General features: G+C 38.1%; 2 protein-coding genes across 5 annotated transcripts in view; both read left to right on the top strand.

Annotated features, from left to right (window-relative positions):
• Positions 1-24,571, top strand: part of LOC124125609 (multiple epidermal growth factor-like domains protein 10) — a 123,008-nt gene that overhangs the window by 13,366 nt on the left and 85,071 nt on the right. For 2 of the 3 annotated variants that reach the window (XM_048387371.1, XM_048387370.1), the window contains 4 exons: positions 191-334; positions 1,303-1,446; positions 2,483-2,626; positions 2,895-3,032. The exons of the other annotated variant lie outside the window; for it this stretch is intronic. In XM_048387371.1, the coding sequence (XP_048243328.1) occupies positions 191-334; positions 1,303-1,446; positions 2,483-2,626; positions 2,895-3,032 (570 nt within the window). The remainder of the gene's footprint in view (positions 1-190; positions 335-1,302; positions 1,447-2,482; positions 2,627-2,894; positions 3,033-24,571) is intronic. 3 annotated transcript variants of the gene reach the window in all.
• LOC125376057 (fucolectin-like) lies at positions 11,118-20,880 on the top strand. 2 transcript variants are annotated; one of them, XM_048387380.1, is made up of 5 exons: positions 11,118-11,183; positions 18,745-18,888; positions 20,049-20,270; positions 20,532-20,547; positions 20,675-20,880. In XM_048387380.1, exons 1-5 carry the CDS (start codon positions 11,177-11,179, stop codon positions 20,874-20,876), a joined length of 591 nt encoding a protein of 196 aa, XP_048243337.1. In that variant the 5' UTR covers positions 11,118-11,176; the 3' UTR covers positions 20,877-20,880. The 2 variants fall into 2 exon arrangements, with proteins under 2 accessions (XP_048243337.1, XP_048243336.1); XM_048387379.1 differs by lacking the exon at positions 20,532-20,547 and having other exon boundaries at positions 20,659-20,880.

Here is a 24,571-nt window from a genome sequence, read left to right as displayed (position 1 = left end):
CAATACCTCTAATACATGTCAAGCATCATATTAGTTATCCAATAATTATATAATGCGCTGTACAGCTGCAAATTATATTGTTTATCTGTATGTGTATATGGGCCAATGGCCTTTCATACAATAAAGATTGATTGATTGATAGTTAGCAATAGACGTTTTGTAATATTCTTATGACATTATGATTTCACAGCATGCTCAAGTGGAAGTTATGGACAGAACTGCGGAAACTATTGCACAGACAGGAACTGTGCAGGAGACTCACCATGTGATCACGTACGGGGGACATGTGTTTCCGGGTGTGAGCCAGGGTGGATGGGTGAAGACTGCAGAGAAGGTGATAACCGAAGTTTACATTATAAATTGAACGCAGCAAAACATTTAATTATTTTATGCATCGATTACAGGTACGTTTACGGCATACGGTAGTGTAAAGCTAATGCGATAATGTTCCAGCCTGTGACATTATGGCTTTGATAGGCCAGTTCCCACGTCGACTGCAAAGGCAGTAAACTGAGATTTTTCACATATTGTTCTGTCACTTCTTTTGCTATCCAGTTAGAAATGAATATTAACCAAGACGTTACCAAAACATGTGACCTATTACATTTGCACAGTTATTGACGGTTGAGTCGCAATTTGTTGTTATGTTATATCAAATTGAACATTCCCTGAAACCTTTGAATCTGTATTTGAAAACCTACATACATGACAAACATTTGGACAAAATCAGAGTTCCGGCTCTTGAGTTAAGTTTGGTCGGTAAAAGGCAAATATAACCCCGAGAACCTGTTTTAAACATAAAATGTATCACAATAAAATAATATCGAGGTTACGAAACATTTGGTCAAAGAACAAAAAAATGTAAAATATCTAAGATACATTTCTGAATGATACATTCTGGCTTAGAGACTGACGTATAATCAGAGCAAATTCAATAAGGATTCATCCGTTTTGCTTCCAAAACGGAACTTATTGATATACCTTGTTAAATTTGTATTATGTTCATGACAACTATGTTCAAACACTATTATATATTATTTAACCAGAGTAAGATGTGATGTTGCCTACTTTGGTTTCGTTTGAGAGCAATGGGAAACGGCTTGATCATACATTGAAACCATTTAGAAAACATTACCACTGATGCTATCCTATTTTATCTGGCACATGGTAAAAACTACATTTATGTTTATACCAGAGTTAAATAACATTTAAGTGGGGTTTTTTAATCAAGGCTAGTTATAATCATAACACTAATTAGCAATAGACGTTTTGTAATATTCTTATGGCATTATGATTTCACAGCATGCTCAAGTGGAAGTTATGGACAGAACTGCGGAAACTATTGCACAGACAGGAAGTGTGCAGGAGACTCACCATGTGATCACATAAGGGGAACATGTGTTTCCGGGTGTGAGCCAGGGTGGATGAGTGAAGACTGCAGAGAAGGTGATAACCGAAGTTTACATTATAAATTGAACGCAGCAAAACATTGAAATATGTATCGAAATTGCACCCAATTGCTGAACGTAGTGACTCTCCTTGAGTGTTATTATTTAGTGATAGTATTCCAGACTTTAAAAGACCAGATTGGGGAGAGTAGTAAAGAAATAACATCTGCACTGTTTTTCAGCTATTGACTATTGAGGTGCAATATGGTGTTATGTCATATTAAATCAATTTTTTCCTAAGACCTTTGAACATGTAATTTAAAGTCTACATACATGACAAACATTTGGACAAAATCGGAAGTCTTGCGTTTGAGTTACGTTTGGTCGGTAAGAGACACATTTAGCACGAGAACCTGTTTTTTGACATAAAACGGATCGCAAATACAGAACATAGAGGTGAAGGGGTAAAGGTTTTTAATAGTTTTCAGAACAAAGGGTTGACAGTATTTGCTCTGTCCTTAAATCAACAGTATAAATTACTGCTGTGTTGGCATAACTCGTTCCTCTGGAATCAAAATGCATATGTCAATGTATGTAATATTTGACTGCCAAACATTTGTTAAAAAAATGTAGAAAATCTGAGATCCATTCTGAATGATACATTGTGGCTTGGAGACCGATTTGTGATCAGAGTATGCACAACAGGAATCCATCCTGTTTTCTTGAAACAATAAACATATATATAGATCTTTTGTAATGTGTTAATGTGTTCATGGCAACTATGATTAAACACTGTGTTATATAGTATTCAACAATTGTATGATATTCTGTTATCTGCTTATGGTTTTCGTGTATTCGTTTGAGAGCAAAGGGAGACGTCTTGTTCAAACATTTAAACAATAACTGTTTAGAACACAATACCGCTGATGCTATCCTGTTTTACCTGATACCTGGCGATGGCACAAACAACATTTATGTTTATACCAGAGATAAATAACATTTAAGATTTTCTAATAAAGACTAGTAATAAACATAACACTTCGCAGTAATAGATGCTTTGTAATATACTCATGAACATTTTGATTTCTCAACAGCATGCCCAAGTGGAAGTTATGGACAGAACTGCAGCAAATATTGTTCTGATAGAAAGTGTGCTGGAGACTTGCCATGTGATCACGTACAAGGGACATGTGTTTCCGGGTGTGAGCCAAGGTGGATGAGTGAAGACTGCAGAGAGGGTGATAACCGTAGTTTACATTAAACATTGAAATGAGTATAAAACTGTACCCAATTGCTGAAAGTGATTCTCCTTTATGATATGATACTATTTAACCATAGAATTCCAGACATAAAATACCAAATTGGGGAGAGTTCTTTTTGGACATGTCAAAAACTGGCTAAGATCAGAGTTTGGGTATAAAGATAAATATTGACATAAATCCAGTCGTGTTTCCTATGTTGGTTCACGGGATACCACAGTATAAAGCTTATTCGATAATTTTCCAGCCTGTGATATTAATCATTATGGAGTTAACTGTGGCAAGATCTGTGCATCCAGACACTGTGTGGGGAACTCTTCCTGTGGCTCAACAGGGGACTGTGACAGGGGATGTGAAACAGGGTGGACACAAGCGGACTGTACAGGTAACCATGTTATGTCAACAGGTAGGCAGTGCGAAGTCAGTTGGCAGTGGCTGGACGGTAATATAGCAAGGTATGATGTGTTAAAACGGTACTGAATATCTGTACAATAAAGATGTGCAACATCAAGCGTTGGAAGTGAAGTGTGAAGAGCAGTGGGAATTGAAATCTAATGTAAGTGATGCGCTACACGATTTCAATCAATAGAAAATGTGTCTGTTCCTGTTTTTGATCGATCCCCATGTCTCCGCCAAAGCAGCACTTTAAAACCAGAAATTGTTTGGACTGGCTTCGTTTAATCATTCATAGAATATGATAGGAAATTTAACGTCTCAACTGTTTGCTGACATAAGTTTGTTCATGTCCAAAGAAGATAATAAAATCATATTTGATTTTTTAACGAAGTTAGATGTGGTGGTACTGATCAACACAATGGCTGTATCTTGAACAAAATACGAACAGTCATGTCTACTGAATTATAGCGATTGGTTCATATCCATTACTTACACATTAATCTATTTTATAAATCGATGCAAGCGAGCTGTTCATAAAAACAAAGTAATCTGAAATGCCGCGAATCACATGCAGGTCTATTTTAGACACAGGACCAAGTTGTACTTGATGACAATGCTTATACTCCATGTTTTGCTTAATATTCATTTTAAATAAAATCAAACATATTTACCTTTACTCATTGATTGATCTTGTCTTTTATGTATTCAGAAGACGCGAGAAGTGTACAACCAGCCGGATGTAACGCTAGCCAGTTGGCAGTTGCCGTAGCAGTGGCATTCGTGGCTGGTGCTGTATTAGGTGGCATCGTCAGTGTTGTTGTCTGGAGGAGAAGGAATAGGTAAATGGTCACTCTGATCAAAATATATATTTCAAAAATAAATATTTTAAAAACTCAAAACGTAATTCGTCCGAAGATAGGATTATACCTGACATGAACATGACGTCAAATTGAATAATGCTTCCATGTCTTTCATGTACTTGTTTACACCAAGTTTTGAATGCCCTCACATTCCAGACGCTTAGACAAGACATCGCACCCAACCAATGTATCAAACGCTCAAACTGAACGATCGCAGGCCAGTGATGACGTTGGCCCAGGTACTAGGACATACGACAGTCTCAATGCCGTCTCATATGACGCCAAGATGGAAGGAGATACCTATTGCACCATTAAATCTGGAAAAACAGATTTAGGAACTGGTACCACTGCTCTGACGCCATGTGACGTGTCCGACTCTAATGGAGCGCGGACGTACGAGACTCTTGACAACACGTCACGAGGAACGGATGGTGAATACAGTGAGATCGGGGAACTCAAGTGACTTTGTAGTGACAAATTTACTGTTTGATAGAATTATTTATTGGTACTTGTACCTGTAGTCCCGAAAGGTGACACATATATTTCTATTTTTGTGGGTTTAAAATTGTAATAAATAAATTCTTAATTTACGTATTTCTGTAGCGTCAGGTCTCTATTGATCCTCCCACCGACCTCACACACTCAGTCACTATATGGCACAGTTACAATGTGAATTATGTAAGTTCATTTGGAGTAAGGTTTTGTTCAACTTCAACGATGTACGCATTTGTATTAATTGTTTCATTTCAACACTGAATTGTAACAGGATACTTGATTAAACAACGTATGTTCATACGTGCATGGTTTTGTTTCAAACAGATCACATGATTCAACATTGCCGGTCAGTCAGAACTAAACACTATGCTGTAATCCAATGTCCCCTTGCTGTGAACTGTAAATAGTTTTACAATTATACTCATACAAAAAAAACGTAAATGTATTGATATGTTTCTATATTTAAGCTATAGCTGGTGTTTACCTTATAATTATAGTATTGTCTGTGTATGCATGTGTAATAATGGTGTCATCAACTTTGTATGTGGTCGGTGAACTGAAATACATGGAGATGACAAATTTACTCCCTCTGTACACTTGTTTATATATATATATATATATATATTGTATATATGGATTGCGATTATATATATATGTATATATATCGTAGAAACCCTTGTTGCTGCATGTCACACTATCAATGTGTATGTTTTGTGTTAGTGAACTGACGAAAGCAATCGGCGCCGGTCTATCCATTTAAAAATATCTGTAATAGACGAATCACTTGATAGATTGTGATTATGTATTATTATAATGATGTTATGTAAACAAATGCTATAAACAAAACAAAATGGTACATTTTTTAATCAGGCATGTCAATTTTCACACGCTTTGCTGAAACGAAAATAGTCTTCGTCGTAATTACACAATTCGTATTTCATCAAAAGTCATTATATTATCAATTACCTCCATTTGTAACAAGGCAAGCTATGTTGATAAGTTCAACATTGAATCATCGCCCTTTGTTACTAGGGGCGCTTTAAAATTGTCTATTATTATCTCCCTCTGGCGCTACAGCTCTACGAACATGTTTGTGTATTCGTTTTGTTTATTTGTGTTTGGGTTGTTGTATTTTATTGTCAAGTTATATTGTATATGATAACACACCAAGTAAGTTAATATGCTATGTTGTGAAAGCCACGCAAACCACCTTTCACATTTTGTAAACCTAGGTAAACCCAGAGTAGTAGTATGTGTATGGGCCATTGTATCCGTAGCCTCCAACCCTGCTTGTAATCTCTATGCTCAAGGAGACTTAAGTGTCATTAACATTTTATGACTATGACAGTCACATGTTTGTTATTGTTTTAATGTCTCACTACGTTTTCTGTATATGAGTTATGTGCAAAAACTATGTTTGTAAGAAAAAATGTGACGACAGTAGTAAGTCTGGAATTATTTACTCAAATTCTAAAATATATCACTCATATGTTGTATTGCTTGACACAGATTACTTTGACAATTACTTGATTTATTGCTTTTCGTACAGTATAACATCTTTGCAATTATATTGTAATTATATACGATCACTTGCGCTCCCTCAATAAACAGCATCAAAACTCTGTGGTCACGGTTCCCTTCTCTTTTCAATGTTCCCCACGTAAACAATTCCCACAACCAAGTGAGGTCTCTACTGACCATTATAGGAACCTATATAACTTTTATGATTGTATGAGTAGGCGCCTCTACTAAAGTCCATAACAAACATGGTTGTCAGGAGTCCAGTGGTGAGATCATGCCTTAATGAGCGAGTCTGCAAATCACAATGGGCAGGTTAACATGGAGTTTGGATTTAGTCCAGCTACTTTCTGTTACTGAATAACATTATCTGGTCTGAATAGAAACGAACAGATGACACACTTTATATAGGCTTTATTGTCTTCAGAAAATGGAGTAAGTGCCGTTTGATAGATATACCTGTAATTTCGATGTCATTCAAAACGCATTTTATTACGCATGTACACATAAAGGACATGATGCACTTGTAAAATGATTCTAGCTGGGTTCGAAAACAAGTTTTTTGCTTTGATTGACAAGCTCTTTGAACTTTGTTTGGAGCAAACTTGTTTTCCTAAGATACTAGCTACGGAGACGTAGATATATTTAAATATATTTAGAATGTCACGTCAAAACTGTATTGATCCGATCAGGAATATTGTTGACTGTTTTGTTAAGACCATATGTTATTGTTGCGAATGTAATTAGAGAATAGTAATTAGAAATGAACCGAAACTTACACATGATCAATCATTAAACGAGTAAGAGTAAGACCCCTAATACGTCAACCCAGGTCGCTTCATATACACACCTGTTAATTAAATTATGGGACTAACTAACCTATATATTACCTTCTATGGACTTGTTAACATCCAAATACATTTATTCCACTTAAAGTGATGTAACTGAAGATGCAACAGTAAACATTTTGAGGGAAAGTATATTTGGTCTAGAAAATGTTGCGTGAAACATATATTTTTTTCAAATAGTGCTTTGCACTAAATGGGTTCATTGAAAACATAATGCACTTTGTTTACGTCCATTACATCACTTCCTCCTCCAATCTCTCACCATTTGTGTCATACTCCTACTTCTTATGACGTCAACTTTCAATCGCGTCATCACGTGCACCATCGTCCATTATGTTCTGCTAGCAATTTCTCCACCAGGTTTATACTGTCATTCTCTACTTTCGGCTTTCATTTTCTATCCTTCACTTTTCGACAGGAACGTTTCGGCTTCTCTTCACAAATCATTACTGTTCGTCTTCTAAAGCTGAACGATGCTGAGGATGATGAAGGTTCCCCTAGACTGACAACTGACAGCACAGGTAAGGTAGTGTTGACGCAAGTACAGCCGCACAGCTTGCCAGGCAAGTCACTTGGTAATGGTGCATGGGGAACATTCTTCGTACTGTGTTTCGGTTAGAAGTTATGTTTCTGCACTTGTATCGTTACTATTGTACGACAGAGACACTCAGGTTATTTCCTCCATGAAAATACCGATCATTAGATGAATATGTACATGCTACAATCACAATAACGGGGAAGCAGTATCATTGTTGGGGCGTGCATTACACGTGCTAAAAATTACAAAGTGTGTGTGGGTGGTAGGGTGGGTGGGTTTTGGGGTAGGGTCATGTTTTCCACGATTCTAACTGACTGACGTGGAATCAAAATGTAATGGGTTATTTCGATAACTGCATAAAAGACTTGCGATCCGGTATTACTTTCTCAAAAAGGATTCTCCGTAACCTCGCGTCAGTACTTCAACGTGTGACATTTGAAACACTGTCAACATATCTATAGCGTCAGGAACTCCCATGCACCGGGCAGCCAAAAGGTTACAAGGGCCTCTGGGGTGACCTATCAATAAATTAATTAAACAAATTTCTCAAGAGTGTAAGAGCTGATCACACGAAATAGAAATAGCAGTATATGATTTATTAGCAGGCTATAATTCCTCCAAACGGTCGTTGCTTGGCTTAAACTAAGTCAGCTCGACCGATCGTTCGTTCGTTCGTGTAATTCAGGAAAAAAAGTAAAAGCGCTATCTATAATATACATTTACAGGAACAGAAAGGATTCTTTGAAATACCAGCTGCCATGACTTGTAGAGGCTTATGATAAAGACGAAATCGTTATATTTTCGTTCTCCACACATTACCTGCGGATTAATCTGTCCGCCAATTTTGCTGCCTAACATTCGGTTTACGGACTTTATTACATGATATCCTTTTCCAAAAAATTATCTTTTGATATTTTAATTAACACCTCTTAGTACAGGCGCCACACCTCTACTGTTTACTGCAGATAGAGTTACTGTGTCCACAAACGCACATGTACTTGAAAACCCTCACCCTCTCACCCTCTCACCCTCTCTAGCCCCAGCCAACATTCGACGGGCTTCGTCAAGTAGGGATCAAGTCTCCCTGATGCTACAGGGTATGGCACACATTTCCACTTTTTAAGTAATTGTGATAATATATATTGGACACCCTGATTGATTTTAAGTCTCAGTCTCCATTTCATGATCTTTGTCGCGTGAATCGTGAACGTACAAACTACGGCCGACCGTTGATGGTTAGCATTGCAAGCTCCTCTCAGCATATCTCTACTGGTACTAACGTCAAGAAAAAGTAGTACGCGTTGCATTCGGAAAGACGATTAACTTCGTTGTGTTAAGGATTGGTTTTTTTCATTTCTGTCTTCATTTGTCACAGTCACATATTGAATGAAGTCGAGTAGCCAAGCGGAGCAATTTTGTGCTTAATCTGTGAATGTTATCTTCAAACATGAAATATGTTCCTCGGCACCATACCCGTGTTTATGGGTTACATCGCTAACAGCACTTCGGGCTTTCCTCCCACAGTATGCTGATCTTGACACTCAGTGGTATAACATAAATACTTTACAAAGCGGCGTTAAATCCAACTCACTCACTCACTCGTGTCACCATACCATTAAGGGATATCACAATGGGAGAGGCAATATCACAGCACCACATATAACCCGATATACTGAACCGCAAAAGAAACATCACCATATCAAAAAGATGAAGCTTGGCAAAACTGATCATCAAGGTTGAAATTAAAGTGTCAAATGTTCTTTAAGCGAAACACAACACCAGTCTCTGAGAAAATAGCATCCCAAGTCAGTATCTCGTGTGTCCGCCACGTGCATTGATGACTGCCGAGCAACGTCGATACATGGCATGGATGAGGCGGTTGATGAAGGTCATAGGCACTTGAGCCCACACTCCGAGGAACGCCTCACGCAGTTCAGCTGCAGTTGTCGGCCTTGGTCGGACGTCATTCAGCCATCTGTAAATCTCGTCCCACAGGTGCTCAATGGGATTTAAATCGGGACTGAGGTCAGGCCACTTCATGGCTCTGATGCCATTCTCCTGGATGAAGTCTCTTGTTGCCCTCGCAGTGTGGGCACGGGCGTTATCATGCTGAAACTCGTGGTTGCGGCAACCTGTCAAATAAGGTATGGCGTGTGGCCTCAAGACTAGGTACCGAGCTGCTCAGACACCATTGCCTCTCCCTGGACCGATGTTCTCGAAGACCACAGGGCCGACCCTCTGTGCAAGACCAATTCCACCCCACACCATGATGCTCGGACCACCCCCATCTCCTGTTGAGATACAGTCATGGCTCTCGTCTGAGAAGAAGATTCTTCTCCACTGCTGGTGGCGCAAATGCTGGTGCTGTGTTGCCCACTGAAGACGGCCCCGGCGATGACGTGGTGTCAGAATGGGTTCTCGGTGTGGCCTGTGACAGTGGAGGTATCTGCTCGTCAATCGTCCACGCACGGTGTCCTCACTAATGTGTCGCTGGTGTGTCCCCATGGTCTGTCGATCACTTTCCGCAGCAGTAACAAAGCGATCTTGAAGATGCTGTCACACAATCTGAGGATCCTGTACACCTGTAGTGTAGGTTGTCTGGTGTCGTTGCGGGAACCTGTATATGGTCCTTACATGGACCTGAAAGGCATTGGCTACTTGCCCGGCGGTTTGTCCAGCTTGCAATCGTCCTAGGGCTTGGTGTCGCTGTTTTGTTGTCAATCTTGGCATGTGGTAACAATTCAATAACGAATGAATGTTATCCGATCTTGGTGGATTTTTATAGAGCAAGAAATGGGGGAACGCAAGTGCATTTCAATTCACGTATATCGGATTACCATGGGCCTTCCCGTGATGCGTTTAAGCGATCGGTTTTATTGGCATCTGCTTTGTTTTTTATCATCAAATTTCATTTTTCCGGACAAGGTAATGTTATCTTTTAGAAATATTTGACAAAAATTACCCAAATATCTAAATCACAACTTTTCATGCAATGTTACTTGGGGTTACGTTTCCTTTGCGGTTCAGTATATAATACATTTTGTTATTTTTGGATACAGGCTAACATGATACAACCTTGCACACCTTGCATGGTCCATTGACGCATTGCATTCACACGAACAAAGTTTATCAGGACTATATATGCATATATAGAGAAAATAACGTTAACGTGACGAAATACCTAAACGTGACGTGCAGTTTATCTAATGCATAGCAGCATCGCCTAAAACAATTTATTGAAACGAACTTTGATCCAGAATATGTTCCATACAATCAGTAAATGCTCACTGTTGTTAGGGCATCACATTTATAATGATGTGGTCTTTCCTCTCAATCTGATGACATTTGTTTTTGAGTTGGTGTGTCAGAGCGGAGGAATGTGTGTTAATGTTTGTTGTGCAGCCGATGTTCACTTTATCTTGTCTCTCAAACTTTACACCCCTGCCAACCCTCTGTTGTTATGTATTGACAAGTGAATTTGAATCAATAAAATTTGCAAAGGTTTTCCTCTTATTTGTGTTCATATTCACCTATAAATAGATTCGAGGTGTTACCGTTGTGTTATATTCTATGCCTATGTAAATAGACCGTATGCACTTGTCGAAATGAGTGTTTTGGGTTTTGTTTACCATGTATAAGAAATATGATGACATGATAGTAATAATTGTAAAGGTCCCTTCGTTCTATATTGACAATGGAAGCTCCAAATAAATGGATGTGCGCAGTTCTATTGACGTCAATTGAAAACCAACCAGCTTCCCTTTCAGCCTTGTCCACAAATCATTTAAGTGTTAAAACTTCCTGGTTCACAAACATGGCGGGTGTGAGGTGGTTGATACTTACTGTGGCTGTGTCAGGGTGGTGGATTCAACTCATGCCGGGTAGGTTATAGTCACGCTACGATATTTGTACTTGTGGGTAACTAAAATGACACTAATTTAATCCTAGGAAAATACGTTTATGACAGATATACATGTATAAATAACACTGATAGCGATTTGTACAGTAAGGCTAAACATGTATGAAAGGTAAGTGCAGGTTTGCCTCAGCTGATACATGTACGTATACAAGGATCACCCGCAGACAAACGTGTCACTATATTCCCATGCCCAGTGGGACAAATTACAATACTCAAATATATAATACTCACACTACGACATTTTTCCTTATGGATAATAAACATAACCAAATTTGACTTATCTTTGACAAATATGTACAGTAAGGTTTTACAAACTTGTATGAAAGGTAAGCAGGGTTTGCCTTACTGACACATGTACGTGTATTGTCGGTGAACACCTCGGCAAACGTGTCACCACATTGCCAGGTACAGTAAGACGAATTGATGTTTGTATCTGGAAATGATGCTACAAAAAGACATATACTTGTTGACAACTCATTGACCTGAATGTAAACTATTTAACTTTTTTTTGGTTAATGGATAAATATTTTGATATCAAATAATCTGTGTGTGTCGCCGTCAAATTGTTTTGGTAATGTATGTCAGGTAAAATATTGTCATCAAATCAACTCAACGTGGACAATGAGAGGGACAGACAACCAGAAAAAATAGTTATCGATATCCCCAACCCATTTAGATATTATGGTTGTTTGTAAATTAACCAGGAAAGCCTAGTGGTTAAAGCGTTCGCTCGTCACGCCGGGGACCCGGATTCGATTTCCGACATCGGTACAATGTGTGAAGCCCATTGCTGGTATATTGCTAAAAGCGGCGAAAAACCATACTCACTCACTCACTAGGGTACGTTGAATCACAAGCAGCCAAGTCACCAAGTAAACCTATATCCAACTTGTTTCCTTGGAAACTTTCTTTTTTATTGAAACCAATGGAATGGTAAATGCATTGATATAATTGACTACTATTACGTTTACTGTTTACATAAACAGTTCAGAGATCACTGCGAAGAAGGGCCACGGTGTAATTTTTTTTGTCTAAGTATCTCCTAAATAGGACTTAGTATCTCCCACGTAGAACTTGCTATCTCCTACGCAGGAGATAGTAAGTCCTACGTAGGAGATACTAAGTCCTACGTAGGAGATACTAAGTCCTACGTAGGAGACAGTAAGTCCTACGTAGGAGATACTAAGTCCTACGTAGGAGATAGGAAGTCCTACGTAGGAGATACTAAGTCCTACGTAGGAGAAAGTAGATACTAAGTATCTCCTACGAAGGACTTACTACCTCCTACGTAGGAGATACTAAGTCCTACGTAGGAGATACCAAGTCCTACGTAGGAGATAGTATGTCCTACATAGGAGATACTAAGTCCTATGTAGGAGATAGTTATTCTGGTCCATACGAAGTCCTACGTAGGAGATACTAAGTCCTACGAAGGAGATAGTATGTCCTACATAGGAGATACTAAGTCCTACATAGGAGATAGTTATTCTGGTCGATACTAAGTCCTTCGTAGGAGATACTAAGTCCTACGTAGGAGATAGTATGTCCTACGTAGGAGATACTAAGTCCTACGTAAGAGATATAAAGTCCTACATAGGAGAAAGTAATTCTGGGCCATACTAAGTCCTACGTAGGAGATACTAAGTCCTACGTAGGAGATAGTAGATACTAGTATCTAGTATCTCCTACGTAGGACTTAGAATCTCCTACGTAGGAGATAGTAGATACTAGTATCTAGTATCTCCTACGTAGGACTTAGAATCTCCTACGTAGGAGGTAGTAAGTCCTACGTAGGAGATTCTTAGTCCTACGTAGGAGATACTAAGTCCTACGTAGGAAATAGTAGATACTAAGTATCTCCTACGTAGGAGATACTTAGTCCTACGTAGGAGATACTAAGTCCTACGTAGGAGATAGTATGTCCTACATAGGAGATAGTAATTCTAGGCCATACTAAGTCCTACATAGGAGATAGTAAGTCCTACGTAGGAGATAGTAATTCCTACGTAGGAGATACTAAGTCCTACGTAGGAGATACTAAGTCCTACGTAGGAAATAGTAGATACTAAGTATCTCCTACGTAGGAGATACTAAGTCCTACGTAGGAGATAGTATGTCCTACATAGGAGATAGTAATTCTAGGCCATACTGTCCTATATAGGAGATAGTAAGTCCTACGTAGGAGATAGTAATTCCTACGTAGGAGATACTAAGTCCTACGTAGGAGATACTAAGTCCTACGTTGGAGATACTAAGTCCTACGTAGGAGATAGTAAGTCTTACGTAGGAGATAGTAAGTCCTACGTAGGAGATACTAAGTCCTATGAAGGAGATAGTTGGTAGAACACCAAGAATCTTCACTCCGTCAGAAGGAGTGATGCTGGAATCTCCTACACTAAGTGGCATACTATTCCTGAGCTGATGCCTTGTTCAATTACACAGTTTTGTCGTTGTTGACTTTCAGGACGTTGTTATCCATTCATATGTGAATGTCGAGAATACATTATTCCATTTTGCTTTGATAGTTGGATATATCTGATATTTTAACACTGGTGTAGAGATAGCTGTCATCAGCATATCCAAGGAGCTGTAGTCCGTGTGTTCTGATAATGTCTCCATATTGAAAATAATACAGGTACAAATACTGAGGTACATTATATTCTACTGTGTGTTGTTTTGATCTTGAGCCAGTTCCTTGAATCCTTGAACAATCATAACTCGGTCTGTACAATAAAGACAGACAAACAAATGTATTTAGTAATTAAGGCGATCAGCCCACAATACAATAATATGAATATAATAATACCCCACATACAAGAGTATTTATTTTAAATAGTGTTTTCTCATTCCTCATTGTAAACCTTTTATCTAACTATATATACCAATGTTAATTATAGAAAGTTGGATACATTTCTCAGTTGTTGGATAATCTGTATAATATTGATGTATATATTGCTTTCTTAGATGAGAGTAGCTTTCACAGGCCATCTGCACATGGTTTTCATCTTCTACAAACTTGTTATTGTTCTTCAGACTTCGCAATACCTTTCATCATCTGGAATATTATTCTCTCTTCCAATTTCAACATGTAATCCAAAATTATTACATCTAAATTATGATAAATGCCACTTAATATATTCAGGAATGTTATTGCTAGATATGATTCAGTACTGAGTAGTGATTTATATTTATGGTATCATTACTATTTGATAGTGATTCATAAACACATACTCATGGTATAGTCGGAATGGTACAATCGAGATTTATATTGGCTGTGGAAGGGGGTTTGTTGCTTTGTATATATTCAAAATATGTCAGTCATCGAGTTGCTCAATCAAGTTCAACTTGAAGAACTGTTTTACAAACAAAATGCCCTGAACGTTTTAAAACATACAAATACACGCATGCGCACACGCACGCACGCGCATCCATATAGTTTGTTTTAAAACTACTTGTTTTATATTATTCTGTTTCCTGAAGATGAAGTGTAACTTACCTCACAAGGACAACAACGTTATAAATTGAGCAGATGGAAGAATGTCTGATACTTATTAGTTTGAAAGAGGTATCCCTTTTCATATTGAATGGTTGCTGATAACCCACTAGAATTTTGTATACGTTTGATATCAGAAAAACAACTGTTTCAGAAAACACACAATTTAGCAAAATACACACTAACCACTGTATTAGTATCACATAATAGTTGGTAACAAAACTGCCGTGTCTCTTGTCACCGTGTGCACCAGTAGGCAAATTTCTGCCAGTAAATCGTCAGTTTAATGTTGAATATAAGTTCAGATGAATTTCGTTGTGGGTCCTTGTCATGTATAATTATAAAGAACACGGTAACTGTGAACAACTACTTTGGCAGACATGGGCAGCAAAGTCGTAGGACAGCCAGGTCAAAGTTCGGGATAGAGATAGTCATTCAATAGTCAACTGCTACATAAGTACAACTTTAAAATACCCTAAATCCTGCTACTAAGTAAAGTTTAAGAAATACATTTGTTCAGAATATATTTCAATATTTCTACCACCTGTCACCCCCACAATGGGATATGTCATTTCCAAGTGATGACTTGGTTGAGTCCAAGCCGTTGAAATGTGCAACAGATTGCAATAAAATTAAATCTCTATGGAGATATTATCGTTTTTATCAAGTAAATGATCTTCCTGTGAGCCCTTTTCGGAACTTTCCAAGATGACAGACCATGTGTTTGTTTAACTGGTGTTTAACGCCGCACTCAGCAATAGTCCAGCTATATAAAGGTGATCTGTAAATAATCGAATCTAGAACAGGCAATCCAGTAATTGACATACGAATCGATCCACTTAACTGGGACACGATAGCATGCATTAACCAAGTCATCGGGCCTGATCACCCGATCCCGTTTTTCGCCTTAGTTAGACAAACATAGTCACCTTTTATATCAAGCATGGGTTGCTGAAGACCTATTCTAACCCGGATCTTCATGGGTTTCTCTGACCTATGTACCCGTGTGTGATTAAGTGTTCCAATAGACTACCGTTTTGAATTCGTTCTTGTGGTGACACTATAAGCTAGAGCGGAGATAAACCTACTGAGTTTTGAAATTAAATGTAGTCCCACTGCAGATTAGATACCTCTTATTTATATATTTGAAACTTCGTGGTAAGCTCCTTGTTCCAAATCATAATATCTTCTCTGTAGTGTGACTACATCAAATTCCAAAACACAGTAGGTTTATTTCCTAATTAAAAGATAATAATAAAAGATTGTAATACTTTCAACATATAACTGATAGATAATCGATATAATCGATATTTGTTGTTGAGCCTGTTGTACAGTTCTATTGTTTTGCCACTAAGGTCAACAACTATACTACTTTTTTAACAATGAAAAGGCAAATCAAAGAAATGGAATTGTGATTGTAATCTCATTTCGTTCCATAATAAAGTAAAACTTATAAAACAACGTTGTGGGAGAATAATTAAAATGGCTGTGGAATACATTAGTTGAGAAAATAGCACATATGTTATGAAATCTTCCCTGAGAAGATGGCAAATGGCAGATTCAGATTTACATGCAAGAGCTTTCAACTGATCATTAATATCAAGTTGGCATTTTCGCTATCAAAATGCGCTCTATAAACTACCAGCCAACAACACCTTACTGCACAGATTGCTCCCCCGCTGAAGTCGATAAAATTGAGGTAAAAGTAACGCAAACGAAGTGTCTTGCTCATATTCCGGCTGCTCGTAAACAGATACGGACAGTCTGACAGTGTGCAGGATTGTTTTTGTTGCAGTGTAGTTAGCAATGAGTGTCCTGTTGCGAAGGTGTGTGGCCTGCCTGTAGCTATCATGGGCTGATGTGGTGATGTCCGGGTCTCTCTGATTTTTGGACCTCAATGTGGTGACATGTTGCCGATGTTGTGTCCACAGTGTACTTGTAATCTGCTTTTAAGTTTCTGAAGAAAATTAATTATGCAAATGCTCAACATTGCAATAATCACTCTATTTAAATCAATAAAAACGTCGTGTGACACCTTATGGGTAAATAGAATAATGGTATTTATATTTCGTAGCAGTGCAACATAGAATGTCTTCCATTCACACAATTTAAGTTTGAGAACTTACGTGCTTCTTTTTTGTGAGAGTATAGAAATGAAATCTATAACTTCTAAGTATGTCCCTGTTGTATATATTGTATCTGTCAGGTAGCAAACATGTCCCTGGCCCCTGGTATGGTGACCTGACTTTAGTTGTTGGTGTTCCATAGCCTTTTTTACATTGCGTCTGACGATTAAGTGAGAGCGACAGCTTGAAATCTCTCTGCTGTATTATCCACTGCTGCAGTGTACAGGATCAACTAAGTATTGCGAGAAATGCTGATCATAGATTTTCAGAATATTTGACAGAGATGATAAGAGGATGAAAACCTTTCGTTCACACGAAGAAGGCAGGGTTGCGTTTTGAACTATGATAAACTTATTGATGGGTCGAGGATGACATTGTGTCTTCTGTTCACAATGGTATCCATTTCATTTGACTGAAGCGTGATTTCAAAACAATGACATTATAAATACGTCATATCATGCATGTTGATTGCTATGTTTAAATACATCATAAAATGCATATGATTGCTATGTGTGTGTGACCCAAAGAGATTATCTTTGTCTTGACATGTATCAGGGGATATTGAGCTGTGTATAACAAGATATGTTTCAGCTTTCAATTACAGGGTATAGAGAAATGGGAAACTTGGTTTTTTTTGTACACGTACATATTCACGTAAGAAGAACGAACGTGATAAGATAACGCAAGGTGGAAACTTAACCAGGGAAGCCAACAGCTAATTGGCGCTGATAGGTGATTTGCAATAGACAATGGAACCCAACATTTTACAGTAATTAGCGCTGATAGTTATGAACAACTGGAAGCTATGACTTAAATCATCACTGATTGGTAATTGCCAATTGGACTGTCGAAATATAGGTGGAATTGTTAAACAATGTGAGAATGGTATTATCATAATGAAATTGTAGTAGTTGTATCAGAATAAAAGTACCCAGGACAATTGATGACCACATCTTTAAATCTAACCAGGGCAGTGTCACAATTGGCGTTAAATGGAAAAGGTCTCAATTAAATGTTTTAAAATTGCTTTAGACAAATTAAAAAAAACAACACTTATAATATATTTGAAAATATTTCATTACAAAACTAGCCCTAGCCTTCTTTATGAATGCGTAATATTTGTGCATCACAGATTAAAGGTAAAATTGCCAGTGCTGACATGAACCTAAGACTCGGTCCCTACTTTGACTAAAGTATTGTGTACTTTTATCTCGAAGCTGGCTTTTAACACATGAAGTGTTTTGCAAATGAGCAACAAAGCTGTGAGCAATTCTCGTAGATACAGGCTGTGGAATCCGGAATGAAGACAGAAACAGAGATCCCTTGCAACCTTTTCTAACTAAGTTTCATCCACAGAATCCATGGGCAAGTGCAAACAGACATCTGTCCCTGACGTTTTTCGTTATTGCAACTCATACAGCTGCTGTCAATCATACGTGTAATGCATGTACATTTGTCACAATTGTCATTGATTATTTGTAGCGAAATACATTTAAATTAGTCATTGAATACACGTCTTGTGTTCTTAATTAATGGTGTATGCAATCGTATTGCCATGGATCTACAATACTTGATATGCCTTGCTAGTGGCCCATGCCTCTATGTCTGGAAGTTCATCCTTTAAAGACACTCGAAAGCAATACATAACAAATAGATATGTAATTCCACCATCAGTCCAACAATTTTTTGGGCTTATAACAACCACAAATGAGGAAGATTAAATATTTGTTAGGCATCTGGTTATATCTCAAGTATGCCTTCAAGAGCAGAACAGTACTTAAATGCAACGTGAACCTATTTGTCATATGATCCTGCACTGTCACATATGCATTTCTTTAGTCTGAATTTGAATCAAACAAATATTTGAATATTAACCTGACCTAAGCTTGTTGTATATTATACAGGTACCACTTGCCAAGGAGGAAGATTTGGAGACACATGTAGCTACTCTTGTCACTGTACTCCACACTGTAACCAGACAACTGGAGTCTGCAACGGTGCATGTGATCCTGGATGGTTTGGTGGGAATGGGCAAACCTGTCAGAGAGGTGAGTTTACTTGCCACAATGATCAGTTTTGATTTGGTCAGTGATCAGCGTGTCTATTTTAAAGAATACCATGTGGATGCTGAAAGAGTTGAAACCATAATAAAGTTTTTAATATGTGTGCGTGCGTGCGTGCATTCGACATGAATGACGTCTGTTGCATCTATGACACCTGAGCGCTTGACACCTTTGTTATCCTCCCGTTATAGAGAGCTCAGATGAAAGAGCTTGTATACAAACGATGATGTACTTCTGGGACATATACCCCCTCACTGGCGAATTGGTAACAGTTTCTGGAAGGGTTTCTATACCTATATAAGAACGAGACAAGGGCGATACCTGACCTTTTACGACCTGACTTGTGTCTTGTGTATATACTTACTAGTATTCAGTGTAGACGGGATACCGATCTAAAAACATTGACTACCGGCCACAGCTCTCAACACAATTCCAGATCCATTTTTATATTCAACACATGCGACAGTGACTTTATATTCTGGATATTCGTGAGTGCATTAACTTAGTATAGGCCCTGTTTTATATATTGCTGCTGCCACATATTTGATCCATCGTCTTGCCTCCTGCGATTGTAAACTTAATCCTGCGTGTTTCAATATATTTTGTTAAGTATTCATTCATCTTGTGCGGTTATTTAATTGATTTCACAATTTAGTTCTGTGTGAACTGCTTTCAGGGTTAACCTCCGTGACTCAGCTTGGGAGCTTCTTCTTAACAATATGCAGTAAAACGTCGAAACCGTTTCAAAGCCTTGAATAACAGTTTTTCACATTTAATAAGATTACAGCACACTCTCCTAATCTGTAGTTTGTATATTAAATCATTCAGAGTTTATCACTAGTTATATCTATTTGAACACATTGTTTCTTGGGTGATCACACAGTTGGATGCTTAAATGGTTTGAAATTGGTTTCATTGATTCTTTAACAGAGAGAAATTTAGCGTGAGACAGTATTCCTTTGGAATTCATCTTTCAAACACTCTCATTTTACGCATGACAGTAACTCTAAACTTTTGGGGGAAGATATCACTGACCTATTGGATTCACCAATTTCAAAGTCCTAGGATGTTTAAATAGTTATTTTCCCCTCATAATAAATTACAATGTGAAAGTTAATTTATATTCGTATTTATTTTGGTATAAGGGAACGTTGCGTACAACAAGAAAGCAGCTTCGACCCCACCAACTAACTACGCAAAACTGCATGGCTGGACTGCAGACAAGGCTGTAGATGGGAACCGGGACCAGCATGTGTTCGGCAACTCCTGTTTTCACTCTCATTCTACGGCACCTAATCCTACGTGGACAGTGGACCTGGGACAGCGGTACAGGATACATGACGTCAGAATATACAACCGAGTAAATAGTATGTATCAGTTCAGACAGCGTTATTTTATTTTGCAGGATATTACAAAACATTTTAGTACACACCGATCAGGAACAACTTGTTTCTGGCACATTTGAACTGAATGTGGTCACATGGTCTTATTTGACGTTCACACGTTCCAACGACAAGGTGATAGGTGAACTGAATCATATCAAGTGCCATGTGATATGCAATTTGTCATTTTCAAGAGCACATAGTCACCCTGCGTCAGTAAATCATTTATGAATTTACATGTTTCAGATATTAAGTTGATCAGGGCTGCTGTTCTCTCCCTGAGTAACTCCAGCAGCGATATGCTAGTTGTCAATGTTCAAGAGCCCAATGTCACCCTCCGTTAGTAAATCATTTCTTCCATTGCCTGTTTTAGATCCTCATTTGATCAGGACTGCTGTCCTCTCTCTGAGTAACTCCAGCAGCTCCACACCCGGCGTCACCTGCTACACCTTCCCCTCTGACACAGCTAAAACAGACAACAGCGTGTACGACGTGACATGTGACGGCACAGGGAGATACTTCACAATCACACATAGCACACGGCTAAATCTATGTGAGGTGGAAATTTATGGTATGGATAATTGTTCATAGGAGTCAATTGCATATATATTATATAGTCGTATATTCAATGACTATGACGTATTTCATATTAGTTGCACAGTCTTAATAAGAGCAGGTGAAGTGAAAACAGTGATTTTGATTTTGCTTAGAACATCAGTTTTCGTCATTCAATGAAAGTAACCGAGGTGGAAGCTGGCAGTCTGGCCACAGGCTTGATAATTGAATTTATCATCCCAAACTGACACCCACGGAAGATGTCGCTTGGGTGAGATCAAGCCATTTCTACATTATAGATATCATTGCAACGAAATTGCATCACAATGCTTTGCATCGCTAATGGCTCTGCTACTAAAGCTGTCAGCGGTGCTTTTTACATTTAAGACGCTGCTTATTATTGTCTTCAAACTGAACAAGTTGGAAGCTTGATGTTGGATGATAAGATAAAATGTCTTTTGATATCGTATATATCAACACTCGTTGATGAAAGCAGGAAAACGTGATATATTTGATATCAAAGGACACTCGGTGAGATTCTCTATCTCCCCAGCGCGTCACCCATTCCATTTTTATACAAAGTAAGACTATATTTGATAATGTTAGACAAGTTTACAATGACAAGGTAAAGCTACAGTGTGTTATTATATTCTAACAACAGAACATAGTTATGGATAACAAAGGTGTAACTGTTTGAATGATCAATGTGACCAATAAAGACATGGAAGGCTGGAACACGTGCATCCGTATTACTGGCCCTTAGAGGAGGCTGAGAAGTTGAGAAGAATGATATGTCATTGCAGTGAAGATAACACTTAATATTTCACTGCAGTGAAGTGTCTGGCCCGCACACAAACTGTTGACTTCCTTTTAACGTTAGTTCCATATTGACAAGGCAATATAATGATTACTATTTATGTAGTTAGGGTTGCTTCATGCTGTTTGTTATTCTCTTGAAAATATTTCGTTATAAACTGTAAATGTCTCTTTTAAACTTGTCAATCGAATGTTACTATACTCTTTGTAATATGTAAATGTCATAGTTACTTCTCCACAGTGTGCTAAATTGGAAGCTATGGACAGAACTGCAACAACTCGTGTACTGTCAGGAAGTGTGCTGGAGACTCGCCATGTGATCACATAAGAGGGACATGTGTTTCCGAATGTGCGCCGGGCTGGAGGGGTGGAGATTGTTTGGAAGGTGACCATCTGAATGAACATTTTAACGTTTTGCTGATAATCGCTCAACTGGGTTATAAGCCTTAAAACAATGTGATCGTTTAAGTGACACTTTGAAAAAGAATTAATACTATAGAAACAGCACTCATTAAATTGCATGCTTTAAAAAAGGAACCTATTATAACCTGCTTAAAACAATGTTTTTCTCGAGCCGATTAAAAACATTTATAACTATTTATATTTTGTGTGGTAACCAACCATACTAAGCAAACATTAGGTTTGGTTTTGTATCAGCAATATTTCACCAATATGACGTTGCCTGTAGATAATTTAGTCTGGACTAGACAAACCAGTAATTAATATTAGGACGCAATGTCCCACGATGACACGCATAAGCATAAGACGACATTATAAAATTCCGAATTTATCGACTAAATCCAAGTCATCAAGTGTAACTACCCAATCACAGTCGCCTGTTATGGCAAGAAAAGGTTACAGCACTATGTCTTAAGGACAATGATATAAAGTAAATTGCCCACATGTCACGGCAGGAAATCCTATTGGAAATGTCCTTTTTGTTTAATCATGTGACTTAAAATTCATATTACTAAGATTTTAAATTTGTTAATAAGCATAACAATAATTAGCAATGAATTTGTAACATGTCCGTGACTGTTATGAGTGACGTTGTATATTTGCGTGGTTCACAAGGGGTCAAGTTTGGGTGGACGGCGTCATGCTTGATTGAGTTAAGCAAGCTGCCTGACGGGGAGAAGCGTGCTTGTGGGATGATTGGAGTTTGAGTTGGCTTGGTAACTGATTGGTGTGGGCCGATCAACCTTTTGTTGTGTGCTGAAGTAGACAGCTTACTTGGAAATTTGTTTACTATATGAGAGCAAGTTATCGAACAGAAAGGGGGAAGGAAAAAGAATTGGAGAGGGAGAAATATGGTTTAACTGAACGAGGGCAGTTCAGCCCAGCGTTATGTCCGGAGACAAAGTTAGAAGGTCATGTCGACGCTTCGAAGGAGGAAACTGTTGTTACCCAGTTATCCTGTGAACTGTGATACATGTATATAAGTTTGGACCAATGTGAAATGGAATTCATTGGGAATGTGTGATGTCAAGAAACCTGAGGTGACTATTATCGATATTGCACATTTGCCATATTGCTTTGCCTAAATAGAGGTGAATGAGTGCCTTGCCCAGTAACTGAGAATTGTTATATACTTATCTTTGTTTTAATTATTAAATCAAGCTTAAAACTTCAGAGATTGTTATGTGATTCTTGTAATTGTTATTTGTGGTATTAGCGGGAACCTTTGCCGTTCATACCATACGTAACTGTGACATTGTGTCTTCTCCACAGTGTGCTCAAATGACAGCTATGGACAGAACTGCAGCAACTCGTGTACTGACAGGAAGTGTGCAGGAGACTCGCCATGTGATCACATAAGAGGGACATGTGTTTCCGGATGTGCGCCAGGGTGGAGGGGTGAAGATTGTTTTAGAGGTGACCATCTGAATGAACATTTTAACGTTTTGCCGATGATCTCTCAATTGGGTTATATGCCTTAAAAGCATGTGATCGTTTAAGTGACACTGTGAATAAGAAGTAATACTATAGAAACAGCACAAATTAAATTGCATGCTTCAAAATAGGAACCTATTATAACCTGCTTAAAACAATGTTTATCTCGAGCCGATTAAAAACATTTATAACCAATCATATTTTGTGTTGTAACCAACCATATGAAGCAAACATTAGGGTTTGTTTTGCATCAGCAATATTTCACCAATATGACGTTGCCTGTAGATAATTTAGTCTGGACTAGACAAACCAGTAATTGATATTAGGACGCAATGTCCCACGATGACACGCATAAGCATAAGACGACATTATAAAATTCCGAATTTATCGACTAAATCCAAGTCATCAAGTGTAACTACCCAATCACAGTCGCCTGTTATGGCAAGAAAAGGTTACAGCACTATGTCTTAAGGACAATGATATAAAGTAAATTGCCCACATGTCACGGCAGGAAATCCTATTGGAAATATCCTTTTTGTTTAATCATGTGACTTATAATTCATATTACTAAGATTTTAAATTTGTTAATAAGCATAACAATAATTAGCAATGAATTTGTAACATGTTCGTGACATTGTGACTACTCCACAGTGTGCCCAAATGGAAGCTATGGACAGAACTGCAGCAACTCTTGTACTGACAGGAAGTGTGCAGGAGACTCGCCATGTGATCACGTAAGGGGGACATGTGTTTCCGGGTGTGAGCCAGGGTGGATGGGTGAAGACTGCAGAGAAGGTGATAATCGTTGTTTACAGTTTGATTTAAACATAGGAATATGTATCGAAAGTCTATTTCTCGACGTGTTGAGTCTCCTTTATGAGTGAGTAAACATTGACAGTCGCATCAGCAATATTCCAGCGATATAACAACTATCAAAAACGATACGAATATTCTCTGAACATATCTTTGACATATGCAACGCATTGAGATGAACTATTACTTAAATCCATTTATATTGTCTA

This window comes from Haliotis rufescens, unplaced genomic scaffold (assembly GCF_023055435.1).
Source record: "Haliotis rufescens isolate VD_foot unplaced genomic scaffold, xgHalRufe1.0.p SCAF_7, whole genome shotgun sequence".
Taxonomy (NCBI): Eukaryota; Metazoa; Mollusca; class Gastropoda; order Lepetellida; family Haliotidae; genus Haliotis; species Haliotis rufescens.
This window is presented reverse-complemented; position numbering and strand designations above follow the sequence as displayed.

Excerpts from the sequence above, each read along its gene's own strand:
- LOC125376057 (XM_048387379.1), top strand. Across the intron at positions 18,889-20,048 it reads TGGGCAAACCTGTCAGAGAG|GGAACGTTGCGTACAACAAG; the intron begins GTGAGTTTACTT and ends TTTTGGTATAAG. Across the intron at positions 20,271-20,658 it reads AATATACAACCGAGTAAATA|ATCCTCATTTGATCAGGACT; the intron begins GTATGTATCAGT and ends TGCCTGTTTTAG.